The sequence below is a fragment of the Gymnoscopelus braueri genome, assembly GCF_963280865.1.
Source record: "Gymnoscopelus braueri genome assembly, chromosome: 3".
In the NCBI taxonomy this organism is placed as follows: Eukaryota; Metazoa; Chordata; class Actinopteri; order Myctophiformes; family Myctophidae; genus Gymnoscopelus; species Gymnoscopelus braueri.
In genome coordinates this window covers 44,363,250-44,378,425 of record NC_137612.1, presented here as the reverse complement: position 1 = coordinate 44,378,425, position 15,176 = coordinate 44,363,250, and the positions used below count along the sequence as shown (strand labels likewise).

The following is a 15,176-nucleotide window of genomic DNA, read 5'->3' as shown; positions in this document are numbered from 1 at the left end:
AATATATTTTTAGGAAAAACGTCAAAATAAAGGGTGTGCACCATGTAGGCATGACTGACAGACAATATGAACAGTGATTTTGTTGAAAAGGTCATGCGACCAAAAAGTTATTCAATTTCTTAGATTTCAGAAAATCATAAAAAAAATATTTTTAGGATTTCTTTCAAAATAAAGGGTGTGCATAGTGTATGCATGGTCAATGAACATTGTGATGTGTTTTGGTGTGTCCAGGTGGTTTTGTCTAGGAGATATAGCATTTTTTTTAAATTGCAATCTGTAATTTATTGACGGTCCCTAAGATTTTCGAATATCCAACTGGGTGAATATCCAACCTGAAACCAACTTCACCGCGGTCCCAAACCGCCCAGAACAGCGCGCGGGAGGGTCCTCATGCGCGCGCGCATGAGGTGCGCATATCGCACCCCTAACCTAAAAAGTCTTCCCGCGGCTATGCTGTTGGTCAGGCCAGGAGGCCTGGCTAGACCGATCTGTGTATGCTGTTTACTCTGCTGAAATCTCCCTAATAAATTATCTAAATTCTAAAATTTGAATGGAATATAATATTTCTATAATAATTGGCGACGAGGATGGGATCAATATTTCATCATCATAAACATTATGATTATGGATACTTGATCAAAAGGACTGAAGGGTGAAGGACTTTTTGGGAAGAAGATTTTTCTCAAAGCAGATCCGGACCAGATCCAGACGATGGAGGACAAAGAGGTGCAACAAGGGCTACACGATTGGAACCTCGCAGACCGATCTATTCTGTCTGTGATGAAAACAAGGAAACCACAAGCTTCAAGTGCCAGAGGGAAGGAGCAGAGCGTGCGTGTTCACCAGTCATGAGAGCAGCATCAACAATGTCACCATGTAACAGCGGAGGTGACGAAATCGACACCATGTCAAACACCAAGAGACCAGCCCAGTGGAGATCACTGCCACAGAGATACATGCTGCACGTGAGAGCCACTGAACACTGGGACCCACCAGCCCAGTGGAGATCACTGTCAGAAATGTAAACCAAATGGACCCGTATGCCAAGTGAAGATGGAGGAAAGAGCCATGAAGACTGGAAAGCTAGCACAGTATATTTGATATCTAACTGAAAATATTTGTTCTTACTGCCTAATCTCTGGCCTGTCAACGTCTACGAGGGTGAGCCGTATTAATAATCGGACATCTCATTTAATGCTGTTGAAGTCGGATAATAAGGCACTGCATATTATGCGTAAAATAAGTAGTTGAATGCTCTACGCAAATTAAATTGATGCTATGGGGCCCTCAGCCGTGGGAAACAGAGATTTAACTTACAAACAGACATAGATTTGACATTATTAGTGAGAAGCTCTCAAAGCTTTCAAACTTAAAACAAGCAGATCTATTATTCTGTATGTTTCATGTGATATGTTTGATATCTATCTGTATTAATTAATATAGGAGTTTTAGATAAAAGTTGATATCTAAAAAATGTGTCACTGGGCATTGGCCACTAATGTGGAAATATTTGTTTTGACTGCATAGTCTCTGGCCTTTTAACGTTTAGAAGGGAGAGAAGTATTGATACGCGTATCCACCCAAAAAAATTAGCCGGTGTGCTAAGGGCCCTTTGTCTTGAAAAACTGAGATTTAACGTCCAACCAGATAAAATATTTCACGATACTAAATTCTAGAAAGATGAGAGAAGAACTCTCAAACCCAAACAAGCAGAAATGCTAAGATAACTGTATCAACATGTAGGTAGTAAAATGTCTATTGATTTGTCATTCTATAAATCTCCTGTCGATATGTACATGAATATGATTATTCATGTACAAAAACAAAAAACTCTGGAATGTAATGGATATTTTAGATTGCCAACCTGTTCTGTACTATCTAACTCTATTTGAACCAAGGAGGTTTAAACTCACAGCAGGTGTGTGTGTGTGTGTGTGTGTGTGTGTGTGTGTGTGTGTGTGTGTGTGTGTGTGTGTGTGTGTGTGCGTGCGTGCGTGCGTGCGTGATTGCGTGCGTGCGTGCGTGCGTGCGTGCGTGCGTGTGTGTGTGTGTGTGGCTGGCTTGTCAGCGTGTGTGTGTGATTGTTATCATAGGCCTGCGTGTTTCTCACCAAACCTGGCAACATTGAATGTGCGACGATAAACGCTAATTATGTTTTTGCCAGACCCAGGGGGTCGGGCCTACATGTAGCTTTGTCGGTCCCCCTCTCCAAATGTTTTCGTCCATACATGGGCATAAAATGTGGCTTTGTCGGTCCCCCTCTCCAAACGTTTTCGTCCATACATGGGCATAAAAGAGGTCTGTCTTCTATCCTCTTTTTGATTGGCCAAGCTTAGCGTGACGTAGTGCTCTGATCTTTCAACCACTAGGGGTCTCGCAGTACCAGGTCTCCTGGTTCCCTTGTTTATATAAGTGGTGGCAACATTTTTAGACACCACGCAGGTCTTCCTAACAATAGCGAAGATTAAAGTAAGGGTGAACATGACCAAATAACAACTTAATAGCCCAACTAGGTCTGAGGAAGCACACTAGCATTTAGGCTAACTCTGTAGTCTGAGGCTAAGTTGCACTTGCAGCGTACTGTTGTTGAAGAAAGGAGCCTTGATTTCCTCAGGGAGGGGAGGGGGGATACTGCGGAGGACGGGCCGTCTCCCCATTGGCTTAAACGGGGAAGTGTCCCCATTGGTTTAAAGGAGTGAAGGACAGCCAGGACAGCCAATGATGAATAGGTGTCGAATAGGTGTCGTGGATGATGATGTGTCTGTCTCTTTGTAGAGCAGCGCTTGCAGCAGCTGCTAAAAAGGCATATTGCTGGGTCAGTGCACACATGGCCTGTTGCTGTCCATCAGCAGTGGTGCTGAACCATTCGCTAATAAGTGACATGTGCTGTCCTTGGTTTGTCCATTGTAGCCTATTGAGACTATAGCAATCTGTTTTCTTTTGTGTGTCCTTCAGAACATGCTTGATTTGCGGTTGGCTTGTCTCAGTAAGTGACAATTTGTCTGTTTATTTTGGTATCAGGAGGGCCCCTCAAGAGTGCTCCGCACCCTCTGTGTATTTGTGCGTCGGCGGTGTGGCAAAACTCACACACAATACTGTATTTCAAGTTGTCTAACTGTGCATAGATCATTTAATATTAACAATAATACATTCTATTTATTTCAGGATTTATTGGTTGGCACCCGGTCGAGGTTCATCAATCAACTCCATGTCAGACACAACTTGATGCTGCCTGCACCCCATTTGCTCCCAGAGAATGGAAGTAAACGGGGAACCCGACGCTTCAGACACGTGCGAGTGGGCCCTAAAGAAAAGCTGAATTCACACCAGCAGTGGACTTTCATTGAGAATATATAGCAAGTTTCGCGTGCGTGCGTGCGTGCGTGCGTGCGTGTGTGTGATTTCCAGTCACAGGGAGGTGCATATTCGTAGAGGTGCTATTTGTGATTTATTGACTGTTGAGATCTCTGACTCTGACCTGTAACTTTTGAGTTTATTTATGTGTTTATCTCTCTCTCTCTCTCTCTCTCTCTCTCTCTCTCTCTCTCTCTGTTTAAAACCCTTCTTATTTTGTTTAGTAGCCTATTTATTTTAAGTTTAGCTTCATTGTCCATTTTTCTGTTTCCCCATGTATTTTTGTCAAGACTTTATGCTGCTACACATTCCCACATATAACAGTGTTGCATACATATTTGTGGACTGTATTCAAGCGGCATGTCCTGGTGATACTCACCTCAGGATATAACCATAAAGTAAGCAATACGCGACAATCAGCAGACAAATTTCAGGAGACTATCATGGGCACACCACACCATCATAATTATTACCGCACCATTGTGACGAAAAGAGTTGGCATATATAGACCTTTAAGTGGCCTTTAAGTACTATGATAATGATACGATGGGTACAGTACAATGGGTAATCTGACAACAGGTACAATGGGTATTGCATAAACATGCGTTCCCAATGGGCATCACCCTGGTATAAATTCCTCAGATCTCCGTATGCCTGTATGTATGTCTTGTCTGTTTCTGTTAAATATGCCCAAATATGGAGTATCACACTTTCCCAAATATGACGATGACTGACGTAATAGTCCCATTCTTTCTCAGACCTTTAAATGTCATCTCTCCACACACCCAATCAACACTATGCTTTTTGCCATGCCATTGCTTAATATTCAGACCATACTGCTTAAGGTAGAAAAGCCTCTCTTCTTGGTCGGAGCTTTCACCATGTCCTCCCTGGGGTCATGGCTGATATTCAAATCAATCTCAGGCTTTAGGATTTGGGTCTTGGGTAATGGGCAGCTTCTCACCCCAAAGGTGGGAAAATGGGCAGTTGTAACTGGTGCCACAGATGGAATCGGAAAATCCTACACAGAGGAGCTGGCTCGTCGAGGATTTGCCATCGTTCTGATCAGCCGCTCCCAGGAAAAGTTGGATGATGTGGCCAAGGCACTCGAAGAACAGTTCAAAGTCAATACAAAGACCATCGCTGTGGACTTTGGCAGGACAGACATCTACCGCGAAATTGAAGCTGGGCTAGCTGACTTGGAGATCGGTGTTTTAGTCAACAATGTTGGTGTGTGCTACCCATATCCTGAGTACTATCACCAAATTCAAGATTTGGACAGTTTCATCACAAACATGATGAACGTCAACATGGCCTCAGTGTGCCAGATGACACGCTTAGTGCTTCCCAGAATGATAGAGAGGTCCAGAGGAGTTATTCTCAACATGTCCTCTGCCACTGGCATGTTCCCATTCCCTCTGTTGACCGTCTACTCTGCTACCAAGGCCTTTGTGGATTTTTTCTCCCGCGGTCTGCAGGAGGAGTACAGGGATCGGGGCATAATTATCCAGAGCGTTCTTCCTTTTGGTGTGCTCACTAAGATGACCGATAAGATGGCTGGTATCACAAAGCCCACCCTGGACATACCCACCCCGAAACGGTACGTAGCGGCCCAGCTGGCCACCGTGGGTCTGCAGAGCCAGACCAACGGATACCTCCCTCATGCTTTGATGGGCTGGGTGTCCACTCGGCTGATTCCCAGCAGCATCAGAATTGTCCTGATTGCCAAGTGTCTCCGTCTGCAGCGCACCCACTACCTCAACAGGATGATAGTCAGCGCACAGGAGGCTGAAGGTCTGATGATAAAATGAGAGACTAGTCAATCAATGGTTTTGATAGCCAGCTATCAAAACCACTATCCGACATCAATGTCAATTTAAAAATATAGCTGCAAGCAGCGATAATACAGGGCCAGTGAATGCAGAGAGAAAAAAGAAAGAAGCAATGATAAGTAATATGTACAATAAGCCATAGAAACATAGAAGACTGACATGAGAGAAAGAAAACCATGCAATTAACATGAGCATTTTAAACCCTCACTAACCCTAACCTCAGTAGAACTATGCCTACCCCTAACCTCAAGAAATACTATGCGTAAGCCTGAGAATGCCAAATCATGATCACCTCAACACATCGTTGGGGACAGGGATCGAACCAGTGACCTCCGGACTCATAGGCTGCCTTTCTTCTCATTGAGCTAGAGATATGATAGCACTGGTAGTGTCTGTTGATAGATATAAGACTTTCCGTCCCTGATGGACCAAGCCTCTGTTTTGCTAACTACTCTAGATCACTGGTTCCCTAACCATCTACCGAGATTGTACGTCTCCTCGGAAAAGAAACTAGTGAAAGTAGCTGATCTACAAGCTCACAAAACGTTGCTATCTGAAAAGTTGTGAGATTGTAGATCGGCTATTTTCACAATGAAGTATGTCATACATTGAAAAAACATTCTCTCAAATAAGCATTTCATGTCATCTTTAACAATTGCGCATGTATTCATTGATACAGTCATGTTGTTTGCAATGCACTTTAAAAGAAGTCTGCATGAAGTGAGCCTTGAACCGGCGACCTTGCGGTTGTTCGGCATATGCTGTAGAGAGAAGCCATTGGGCCAACAGACCTGACCTGTGGAAAAAGGAGCTCACACCGATGACAGTTTCACGAGAATTGCTCAAAAATCCTGGGTTTAAGTGTTTTTCAAACTGCTCAAAATTGCAGACAATCTAAGGGCGGAGCTTACTAGTTGTCTGTTGAAGATCATAAACTTTAGCCTTCTGTCATGAACCAAGCCCCTGTTTCACTAACACTAAGATCACTCGTTCACAAACCATTTACCAATGGAGAAATTGTACATCTCCTTGGAACCGAAACCGGTGAAAGTAGCCGATCTACAAGCTCAGAAACACGTTGCTATCTGAAAAGTTGTGACGTTGTAGATCTCACAACTGCCCTAATTGAGACATTCATGTTGTGTGAAATGCAACTTAAATGAAGTTTATAATAAGTGAGGCTTGAACTGGCAACCTTGACAATGCAAGGCAGACACTGTAGCGAGAAGCCATTGGACCAACAGACCTGATGTAGTGAAAAAGGAGAAGAGACAGATGATACCGTTTCGCGCAATTAGCTACAAAATCCTGGGTTTAAGTGTTCTTCAAACTGCTCAAGATTGCAGAAAATCTAAGCTTACTGGTCAACGTGATACATGTGTTCCTCATGTGTTAAGGCACAAGTGTAAGCAAGTTTCATGGCTGTCGGCCAAACGAGACATGCGTTATGCCTGTTTAAGGTTTGCATGTTCAAAAAATTGCTATAGTGCCCCCCTTTGGCCAATTGGAGTAAGATTGGTTGTGATATTTGATATTTGGAATGACCCTCTACATTACTGCAAAGTTTCAAAGAAATGTGATTCTGCATGTGTGTGTGTTAGGCGCAGATGAACAATTTTCATTAAACTGTGATAGTTAAAATCTATCTCCTCCTGGGATTTTTTAGTAATCTGCATGAAACATTTTACACAAAAACTTTGGACCTCTGCCGACAAAACGTTAGTGGCGGATTTTCCATAAGTGAAAGAATGAAGCTTTTAAGAGCCAATGAATGTTTTTCATATAATTCTAAATGGTGGGAGATCTAAAGGTCAGAGGTCAAAAGTCAGAGTGTGAAAGTTGTTCAGCATGAGGAGACGTATATGTGTATCCAAGTTTCATGGCTGTAGGTCAAACAGGGCATTAGTTGTACCTGTTCAAAGTTGGCTAGAGTGCTATAGCGCCACCCTTTGACGAATGAGTGTGAGAATTATTTCTTGATAGTTTTTCGTAAAAAGCGACAGCACGGTTAAGCCAGAACTGCCAAAAACGGCAGAAACAGAAGAATAATGCCAATATCAAAACGGAGCCCAGCTCAGTTCCTGAGCCTGGCCCTGTAAAAAGATCCAAATGTGTGTAATCTTTGGATCAGTATGGCTCCAACGTGGATCTCCAGACATCGTCGATCTCGGACTTCATGTGACCGGTCTGTTTCAGTCATCTAACATCAGTTGGTCAAACTTTTTCATGTCAAGGACCCCCGAATTGATACGTATTTGGCTGCGAACCCCCATCTGAAAATGTTTTGTGCCAGGGACCCCCAGAAGAGAAGATTTGTGTAAAAAAGAAAATCCAAAAATTCAAAAAAATCCAACATTTAAATTAAAAATGTTTTAAACATTTTGAATAATTTTTTACATCTGCTATTTTTGATAACATTTGAAATATATTTTCATAAAGCAGCAGATGTACAAGCTCTCAGTGAGCTTGTAGATCTGTTATTTTTATAAATAACATATAAATGGTAGAGAGGTCCAGAGGAGTTACTCTCAACACGTCCTCTTCCAGTGGCATGTTCCCATTCCCTCTGTTGACCGTCTACTCTGCTACAAAGAACTTTGTGGATTTTTTTCCCCGCGGTCTGCAGGAGGAGTACAGGGATCGGGGCATAATTATCCAGAGCGTTCTTCCTTTTGGTGTGCTCACTAAGATGACCTGTAAGATGACTGGCATCACAAAGCCCACCCTGGACATACCCACCTCGAAACTGTATGTAGCGGCCCAGCTGGCCACCGTGGGTCTGCAGAGCCAGACCAACGGATACAATTTAAAATTTAAAAAAAGATCCAAATGTGTGTAATCTTTGGATCAGTATGGCTCCAACGTGGATCTCCAGACATCGTCGATCTTGGACTTCATGTGACCGGTCTGTTTCAGTCATCTAACATCTAACATCCGTTGGTCAAACCTTTTCATGTCAAGGACCCCCAAATTGATACGTATTTGGCTGCTGGCAGTAGATTTTTTTACATCTGCTATTTTTGATAACATTTGAAAAATATATTCATAAAGCAGCAGATGTACAAGCTCTCAGTGAGCTTGTAGATCTGTTATTTTTGACAACATATAAATGGATAAAGTGGTTAAAATTATGTCATGCTAAATTAACTACTTTTGCTGGGGACCCCCTGGCAAAAAACGTATACAGCAGTCATATTCTGACACCAGTCCACAAAAGGTTGAAGTGGTTAAGATACAAGGCAAGTTCTTGTCTATTCAAATCCTTTGCAGCCCTCGACCACGGCGGTGAACGTCCAGCAGTCTTCGAACTGTGTAAGCCGGGTAGTCGTCAATCACAACCTCGGTGGTGGCGGGGCAGGCGTTGGAGGGACCAGTGGGCTGGTGGAAATTGGTTTGATCTGGGAAACATGGAAGGTAGGATGTACACGGAGAGAAGCCGGGAGCTTCAGACGAACAGCACAAGGTTTAATGATGGACTCGACTTCAAAAGGACCCACATAACGAGGAGCCATCTTTTTGTGGCTGACCTTGAGTGGCCAAAAGCCACACCATCTGACCAGGCACGTACTGAGGCGCTGGGGTTCGATGGCGATTAGCCTGGTTCTGAATCCTCTCCCCAGCGTTGAGAAGAGCAGCGCAGGGACGCTTCCAGGTCTTACGGCAGCGTCGCATGAGGGCCTGGACAGATGGAACGGCTACCTCGATCCCTTGAGCTGGAAACATAGGAGGCTGATATCCAAGAGAACAGAGGAATGGTGACATACCAGGGGAGGCACTGGACAGAGAATTGTGTGCATATTCTACCCAAGGCAATTGAGAACTTCAGGTGGATGGATTTGCAGACGCCATATAGCGTAGAGCAGCCTCAACTTCCTGATTGGCTCGTTCAGTCTGACCATTTGTCTGAGAGGGTGGTAACCTGAGGAGAGGCTGGCAATAGCACCCAGGGCTGCTCCACGCGCACCCTCTTATTTTTTTTTTCTAGTTTTGATTTTTGGCATCCATAGGACCCCTAATATAGGGATTTTGATGATCCCAAGAAAAAAAGTGTTTTTTTTCTCCAATGTTTTATTACCCCTATGAGACCTGCAGGATTGCTGGCTGAAACGCCGGTGAGAATGTCTTTCGGAGACTGTGGCACGCTCAAATTTAGACGTAGCACAAAGATAGAGATACCATTTGATTCTAGACAACCTCAGGTTTCCAATGGGACAAACCTTGTCATGCTACCTTGTCGATAAGGGGGCTAAATACCTAATGATTCAAAGTTAGACAACATTTTGGCAAGGGAAAAACGGCCATCACTATTTTCCAAATGGTCCCCTGAGCTGTCACCTCGATATAAGTGAATTGAAATGGGTTACATGTATACCTACAAGGCTCCCCTGTACATAAATGCCACATTTATGCCAATCTCATGCAGGTGTGGGCAAGAACAATGCCGTTTCTGGCATGCAGTACAAATATGTAATTTCCGCCTATTGTAAAAAGAAGACCACTTTACTGTATATAGCTGTATGAGATCACTGTACTGTATCTATAGCTGTATGAGACCACTTTACTGCATCTAGAGACCACTGTACTGTATCTATAGCTGTATGAGACCACTGTACTGCATCTAGAGACCCCTGTACTGTATCTATAGCTGTATGAGACCACTGTACTGCATCTAGAGACCACTGTACTGTATCTATAGCTGTATGAGACCACTGTACTGCATCTAGAGACCACTGTACTGTATCTATAGCTGTATGAGACCACTGTACTGTATCTATAGCTGTATGAGACCACTGTACTGCATCTAGAGACCACTGTACTGTATCTATAGCTGTATGAGACCACTGTACTGTATCTATAGCTGCATGAGACCACTGTCTGCATCTATATACCACTATACTGAATCTAAACCGCTGTACTGCATACTATACTCCATCTATAGACCACATACATTGACCACTGTACTGTATCTATAGACCACTACACTGCATCTCAACTCAACACAACGTATTTATAAAGCACATTTAACATGACCAGGTCACCCAAAGTGCTGTAAAAAAAAAGAGTACAGGTTAAAAGAAAACCAGGACACAAAACCAGTGGGGGGGGGGGGGGGGGGGCACAGATGCACTACAGTGGTCTACAGAAGATGCACTAGAGTGGTCTACAGATGCACTAGAGTGGGCTACAGATGCACTACAGTGGTCTACAGATGCACTAGAGTGGGCTACAGATGCACCACAGTGGGCTACAGATGCACTAGAGTGGTCTACAGATGCACTAGAGTGGGCTACAGATGCACTACAGTGGGCTACAGATGCACTACAGTGGGCTACAGATGCACTACAGTGGGCTACAGATGCACTAGAGTGGGCTACAGATGCACCACAGTGGGCTACAGATGCACTAGAGTGGTCTACAGATGCACTAGAGTGGGCTACAGATGCACTACAGTGGGCTACAGATGCACTACAGTGGGCTACATATGCACTACAGTGGGCTACAGATGCACTACAGTGGTCTACAGATGCACTAGAGTGGGCTACAGATGCACTAGAGTGGTCTACAGATGCACTAGAGTGGGCTACAGATCACGCCAGTGGTCTGCAGATGCACTAGAGTGGTCTACAGGTGCACTAGAGTGGGCAAGAGAGGCACTAGAGTGGGCTAGAGAGGCACTAGAGTGGTTCTAGAGAGGCACTAGAGTGGTCTACATATGCACTAGAGTGGGCTACAGAGGCACTAGAGTGGTATACAGATGCACTAGAGTTTTACATATGCACTGGAGTGATCTATAGATACAGTACAGCATTCTATAGATACAGTAGGTAGTCTATAGATGTAGTACAGTGGTCTCATACAGCTATAGATACGGTGCAGTGGTCTATATATACCATAGATGCAGTACTGTGGTTTATAGATTCAGTACAGTGATCTATAGATGCAGTACAGTGGTCAAGATGCAGTACATCTCATGCAGCTATAGATGCAGTGGTCTCATATAGCAAGAGATGCAGTACAGTGGTGTCATGCAGCTATAGATACAGTACAGTGGTCTCATGCAGCTATAGATACAGTACAGTGGTCTCATGCAGCTATAGATGCAATACAGTGGTCTAGATACAGTACCGTGGTCTCTAGATGCAGTGCAGTGGTCTCATGCAGCTATAGATGCAGTACAGTGGTCTCATACAGCTATAGATACAGTACAGTGGTCTCTAGATGCAGTACAGTGGTCTCATATAGCTATAGATACAGTACAGTGGTCTCTAGATGAAGTACAGTGTTCTCATACAGCTATAGATACAGTACAGTGATCTCATACAGCTATAGATACAGTAAAGTGGTCTCCTTTTTACAATAGGCGGAAATTACATATTTGTACTGCATGCAATAAACTGCATGATTCTTGCCCACAACTGCATGAGATTGGCATAAATGTGGCATTTATGTACAGGGGAGGCTTGTAGGTATACATGTAACCCATTTCAATTCACATATATTGAGGTGACAGCTCAAGGGACCATTTGGAAAATAGTGATGGCCGTTTTTCCTTCGCCAAAATGTTGTCTAACTTTGAATCCTTAGGTATTTAGCCCCCTTACCGACAAGGCAGTATGACAAGGTTGGTCCCATTGGAAACCTGAGGTTGTCTACAATCAAATGGTATCTCTATCTTTGGGCTACGTCTAAATTTGAGCGTGCCACAGTCTCCGAAAGACAGTCTCGCCGGCGTTTCAGCCAGCAATCCTGCAGGTCTCATAGGGGTAATAAAACATTGAAAAAACACACTTTGAAAAAAAAAATCATGTGACCAAAAAGTTATTCAATTTCTTAGATTTTAGAAATTCATAAAAAAAAAATTTTTAGGAAAACGTTCAAAATAAAGGGTGTGCATGATGTAAGAATTACTGACAAATAATTTGAACAATGGTTTTGTTGAAAATGTCATGTGACCAAAAAGTTATTCAATTTCTTAGATTTCAGAAAATCATAAAAAATATATTTTTAGGAAAAACGTCAAAATAAAGGGTGTGCACCATGTAGGCATGACTGACAGACAATATGAACAGTGATTTTGTTGAAAAGGTCATGCGACCAAAAAGTTATTCAATTTCTTAGATTTCAGAAAATCATAAAAAAAATATTTTTAGGATTTCTTTCAAAATAAAGGGTGTGCATAGTGTATGCATGGTCAATGAACATTGTGATGTGTTTTGGTGTGTCCAGGTGGTTTTGTCTAGGAGATATAGCATTTTTTTAAAATTGCAATCTGTAATTTATTGACGGTCCCTAAGATTTTCGAATATCCAACTGGGTGAATATCCAACCTGAAACCAACTTCACCGCGGTCCCAAACCGCCCAGAACAGCGCGCGGGAGGGTCCTCATGCGCGCGCGCATGAGGTGCGCATATCGCACCCCTAACCTAAAAAGTCTTCCCGCGGCTATGCTGTTGGTCAGGCCAGGAGGCCTGGCTAGACCGATCTGTGTATGCTGTTTACTCTGCTGAAATCTCCCTAATAAATTATCTAAATTCTAAAATTTGAATGGAATATAATATTTCTATAATAATTGGCGACGAGGATGGGATCAATATTTCATCATCATAAACATTATGATTATGGATACTTGATCAAAAGGACTGAAGGGTGAAGGACTTTTTGGGAAGAAGATTTTTCTCAAAGCAGATCCGGACCAGATCCAGACGATGGAGGACAAAGAGGTGCAACAAGGGCTACACGATTGGAACCTCGCAGACCGATCTATTCTGTCTGTGATGAAAACAAGGAAACCACAAGCTTCAAGTGCCAGAGGGAAGGAGCAGAGCGTGCGTGTTCACCAGTCATGAGAGCAGCATCAACAATGTCACCATGTAACAGCGGAGGTGACGAAATCGACACCATGTCAAACACCAAGAGACCAGCCCAGTGGAGATCACTGCCACAGAGATACATGCTGCACGTGAGAGCCACTGAACACTGGGACCCACCAGCCCAGTGGAGATCACTGTCAGAAATGTAAACCAAATGGACCCGTATGCCAAGTGAAGATGGAGGAAAGAGCCATGAAGACTGGAAAGCTAGCACAGTATATTTGATATCTAACTGAAAATATTTGTTCTTACTGCCTAATCTCTGGCCTGTCAACGTCTACGAGGGTGAGCCGTATTAATAATCGGACATCTCATTTAATGCTGTTGAAGTCGGATAATAAGGCACTGCATATTATGCGTAAAATAAGTAGTTGAATGCTCTACGCAAATTAAATTGATGCTATGGGGCCCTCAGCCGTGGGAAACAGAGATTTAACTTACAAACAGACATAGATTTGACATTATTAGTGAGAAGCTCTCAAAGCTTTCAAACTTAAAACAAGCAGATCTATTATTCTGTATGTTTCATGTGATATGTTTGATATCTATCTGTATTAATTAATATAGGAGTTTTAGATAAAAGTTGATATCTAAAAAATGTGTCACTGGGCATTGGCCACTAATGTGGAAATATTTGTTTTGACTGCATAGTCTCTGGCCTTTTAACGTTTAGAAGGGAGAGAAGTATTGATACGCGTATCCACCCAAAAAAATTAGCCGGTGTGCTAAGGGCCCTTTGTCTTGAAAAACTGAGATTTAACGTCCAACCAGATAAAATATTTCACGATACTAAATTCTAGAAAGATGAGAGAAGAACTCTCAAACCCAAACAAGCAGAAATGCTAAGATAACTGTATCAACATGTAGGTAGTAAAATGTCTATTGATTTGTCATTCTATAAATCTCCTGTCGATATGTACATGAATATGATTATTCATGTACAAAAACAAAAAACTCTGGAATGTAATGGATATTTTAGATTGCCAACCTGTTCTGTACTATCTAACTCTATTTGAACCAAGGAGGTTTAAACTCACAGCAGGTGTGTGTGTGTGTGTGTGTGTGTGTGTGTGTGTGTGTGTGTGTGTGTGTGTGTGTGTGTGTGTGTGTGCGTGCGTGCGTGCGTGCGTGATTGCGTGCGTGCGTGCGTGCGTGCGTGCGTGCGTGCGTGCGTGCGTGTGTGTGTGTGTGTGGCTGGCTTGTCAGCGTGTGTGTGTGATTGTTATCATAGGCCTGCGTGTTTCTCACCAAACCTGGCAACATTGAATGTGCGACGATAAACGCTAATTATGTTTTTGCCAGACCCAGGGGGTCGGGCCTACATGTAGCTTTGTCGGTCCCCCTCTCCAAATGTTTTCGTCCATACATGGGCATAAAATGTGGCTTTGTCGGTCCCCCTCTCCAAACGTTTTCGTCCATACATGGGCATAAAAGAGGTCTGTCTTCTATCCTCTTTTTGATTGGCCAAGCTTAGCGTGACGTAGTGCTCTGATCTTTCAACCACTAGGGGTCTCGCAGTACCAGGTCTCCTGGTTCCCTTGTTTATATAAGTGGTGGCAACATTTTTAGACACCACGCAGGTCTTCCTAACAATAGCGAAGATTAAAGTAAGGGTGAACATGACCAAATAACAACTTAATAGCCCAACTAGGTCTGAGGAAGCACACTAGCATTTAGGCTAACTCTGTAGTCTGAGGCTAAGTTGCACTTGCAGCGTACTGTTGTTGAAGAAAGGAGCCTTGATTTCCTCAGGGAGGGGAGGGGGGATACTGCGGAGGACGGGCCGTCTCCCCATTGGCTTAAACGGGGAAGTGTCCCCATTGGTTTAAAGGAGTGAAGGACAGCCAGGACAGCCAATGATGAATAGGTGTCGAATAGGTGTCGTGGATGATGATGTGTCTGTCTCTTTGTAGAGCAGCGCTTGCAGCAGCTGCTAAAAAGGCATATTGCTGGGTCAGTGCACACATGGCCTGTTGCTGTCCATCAGCAGTGGTGCTGAACCATTCGCTAATAAGTGACATGTGCTGTCCTTGGTTTGTCCATTGTAGCCTATTGAGACTATAGCAATCTGTTTTCTTTTGTGTGTCCTTCAGAACATGCTTGATTTGCGGTTGGCTT

The 15,176-nt window shown here is 43.3% G+C and overlaps 2 protein-coding genes across 2 annotated transcripts in view; one reads left to right on the top strand and one right to left on the bottom strand.

The window, feature by feature from the left end:
- The window catches only part of LOC308079209 (epoxide hydrolase 1-like), a 526,014-nt gene that overhangs the window by 406,267 nt on the left and 104,571 nt on the right, over positions 1-15,176 (bottom strand). The gene's annotated exons all lie outside the window — the stretch shown is intronic.
- LOC308081971 (very-long-chain 3-oxoacyl-CoA reductase-A-like) lies at positions 4,152-5,165 on the top strand (the record flags this gene model as incomplete). The annotated part of the gene is made up of 1 exon (XM_080423585.1): positions 4,152-5,165. The coding sequence occupies one exon, from the start codon at positions 4,152-4,154 to the stop codon at positions 5,163-5,165; it is 1,014 nt and encodes a 337-aa protein (XP_080279711.1).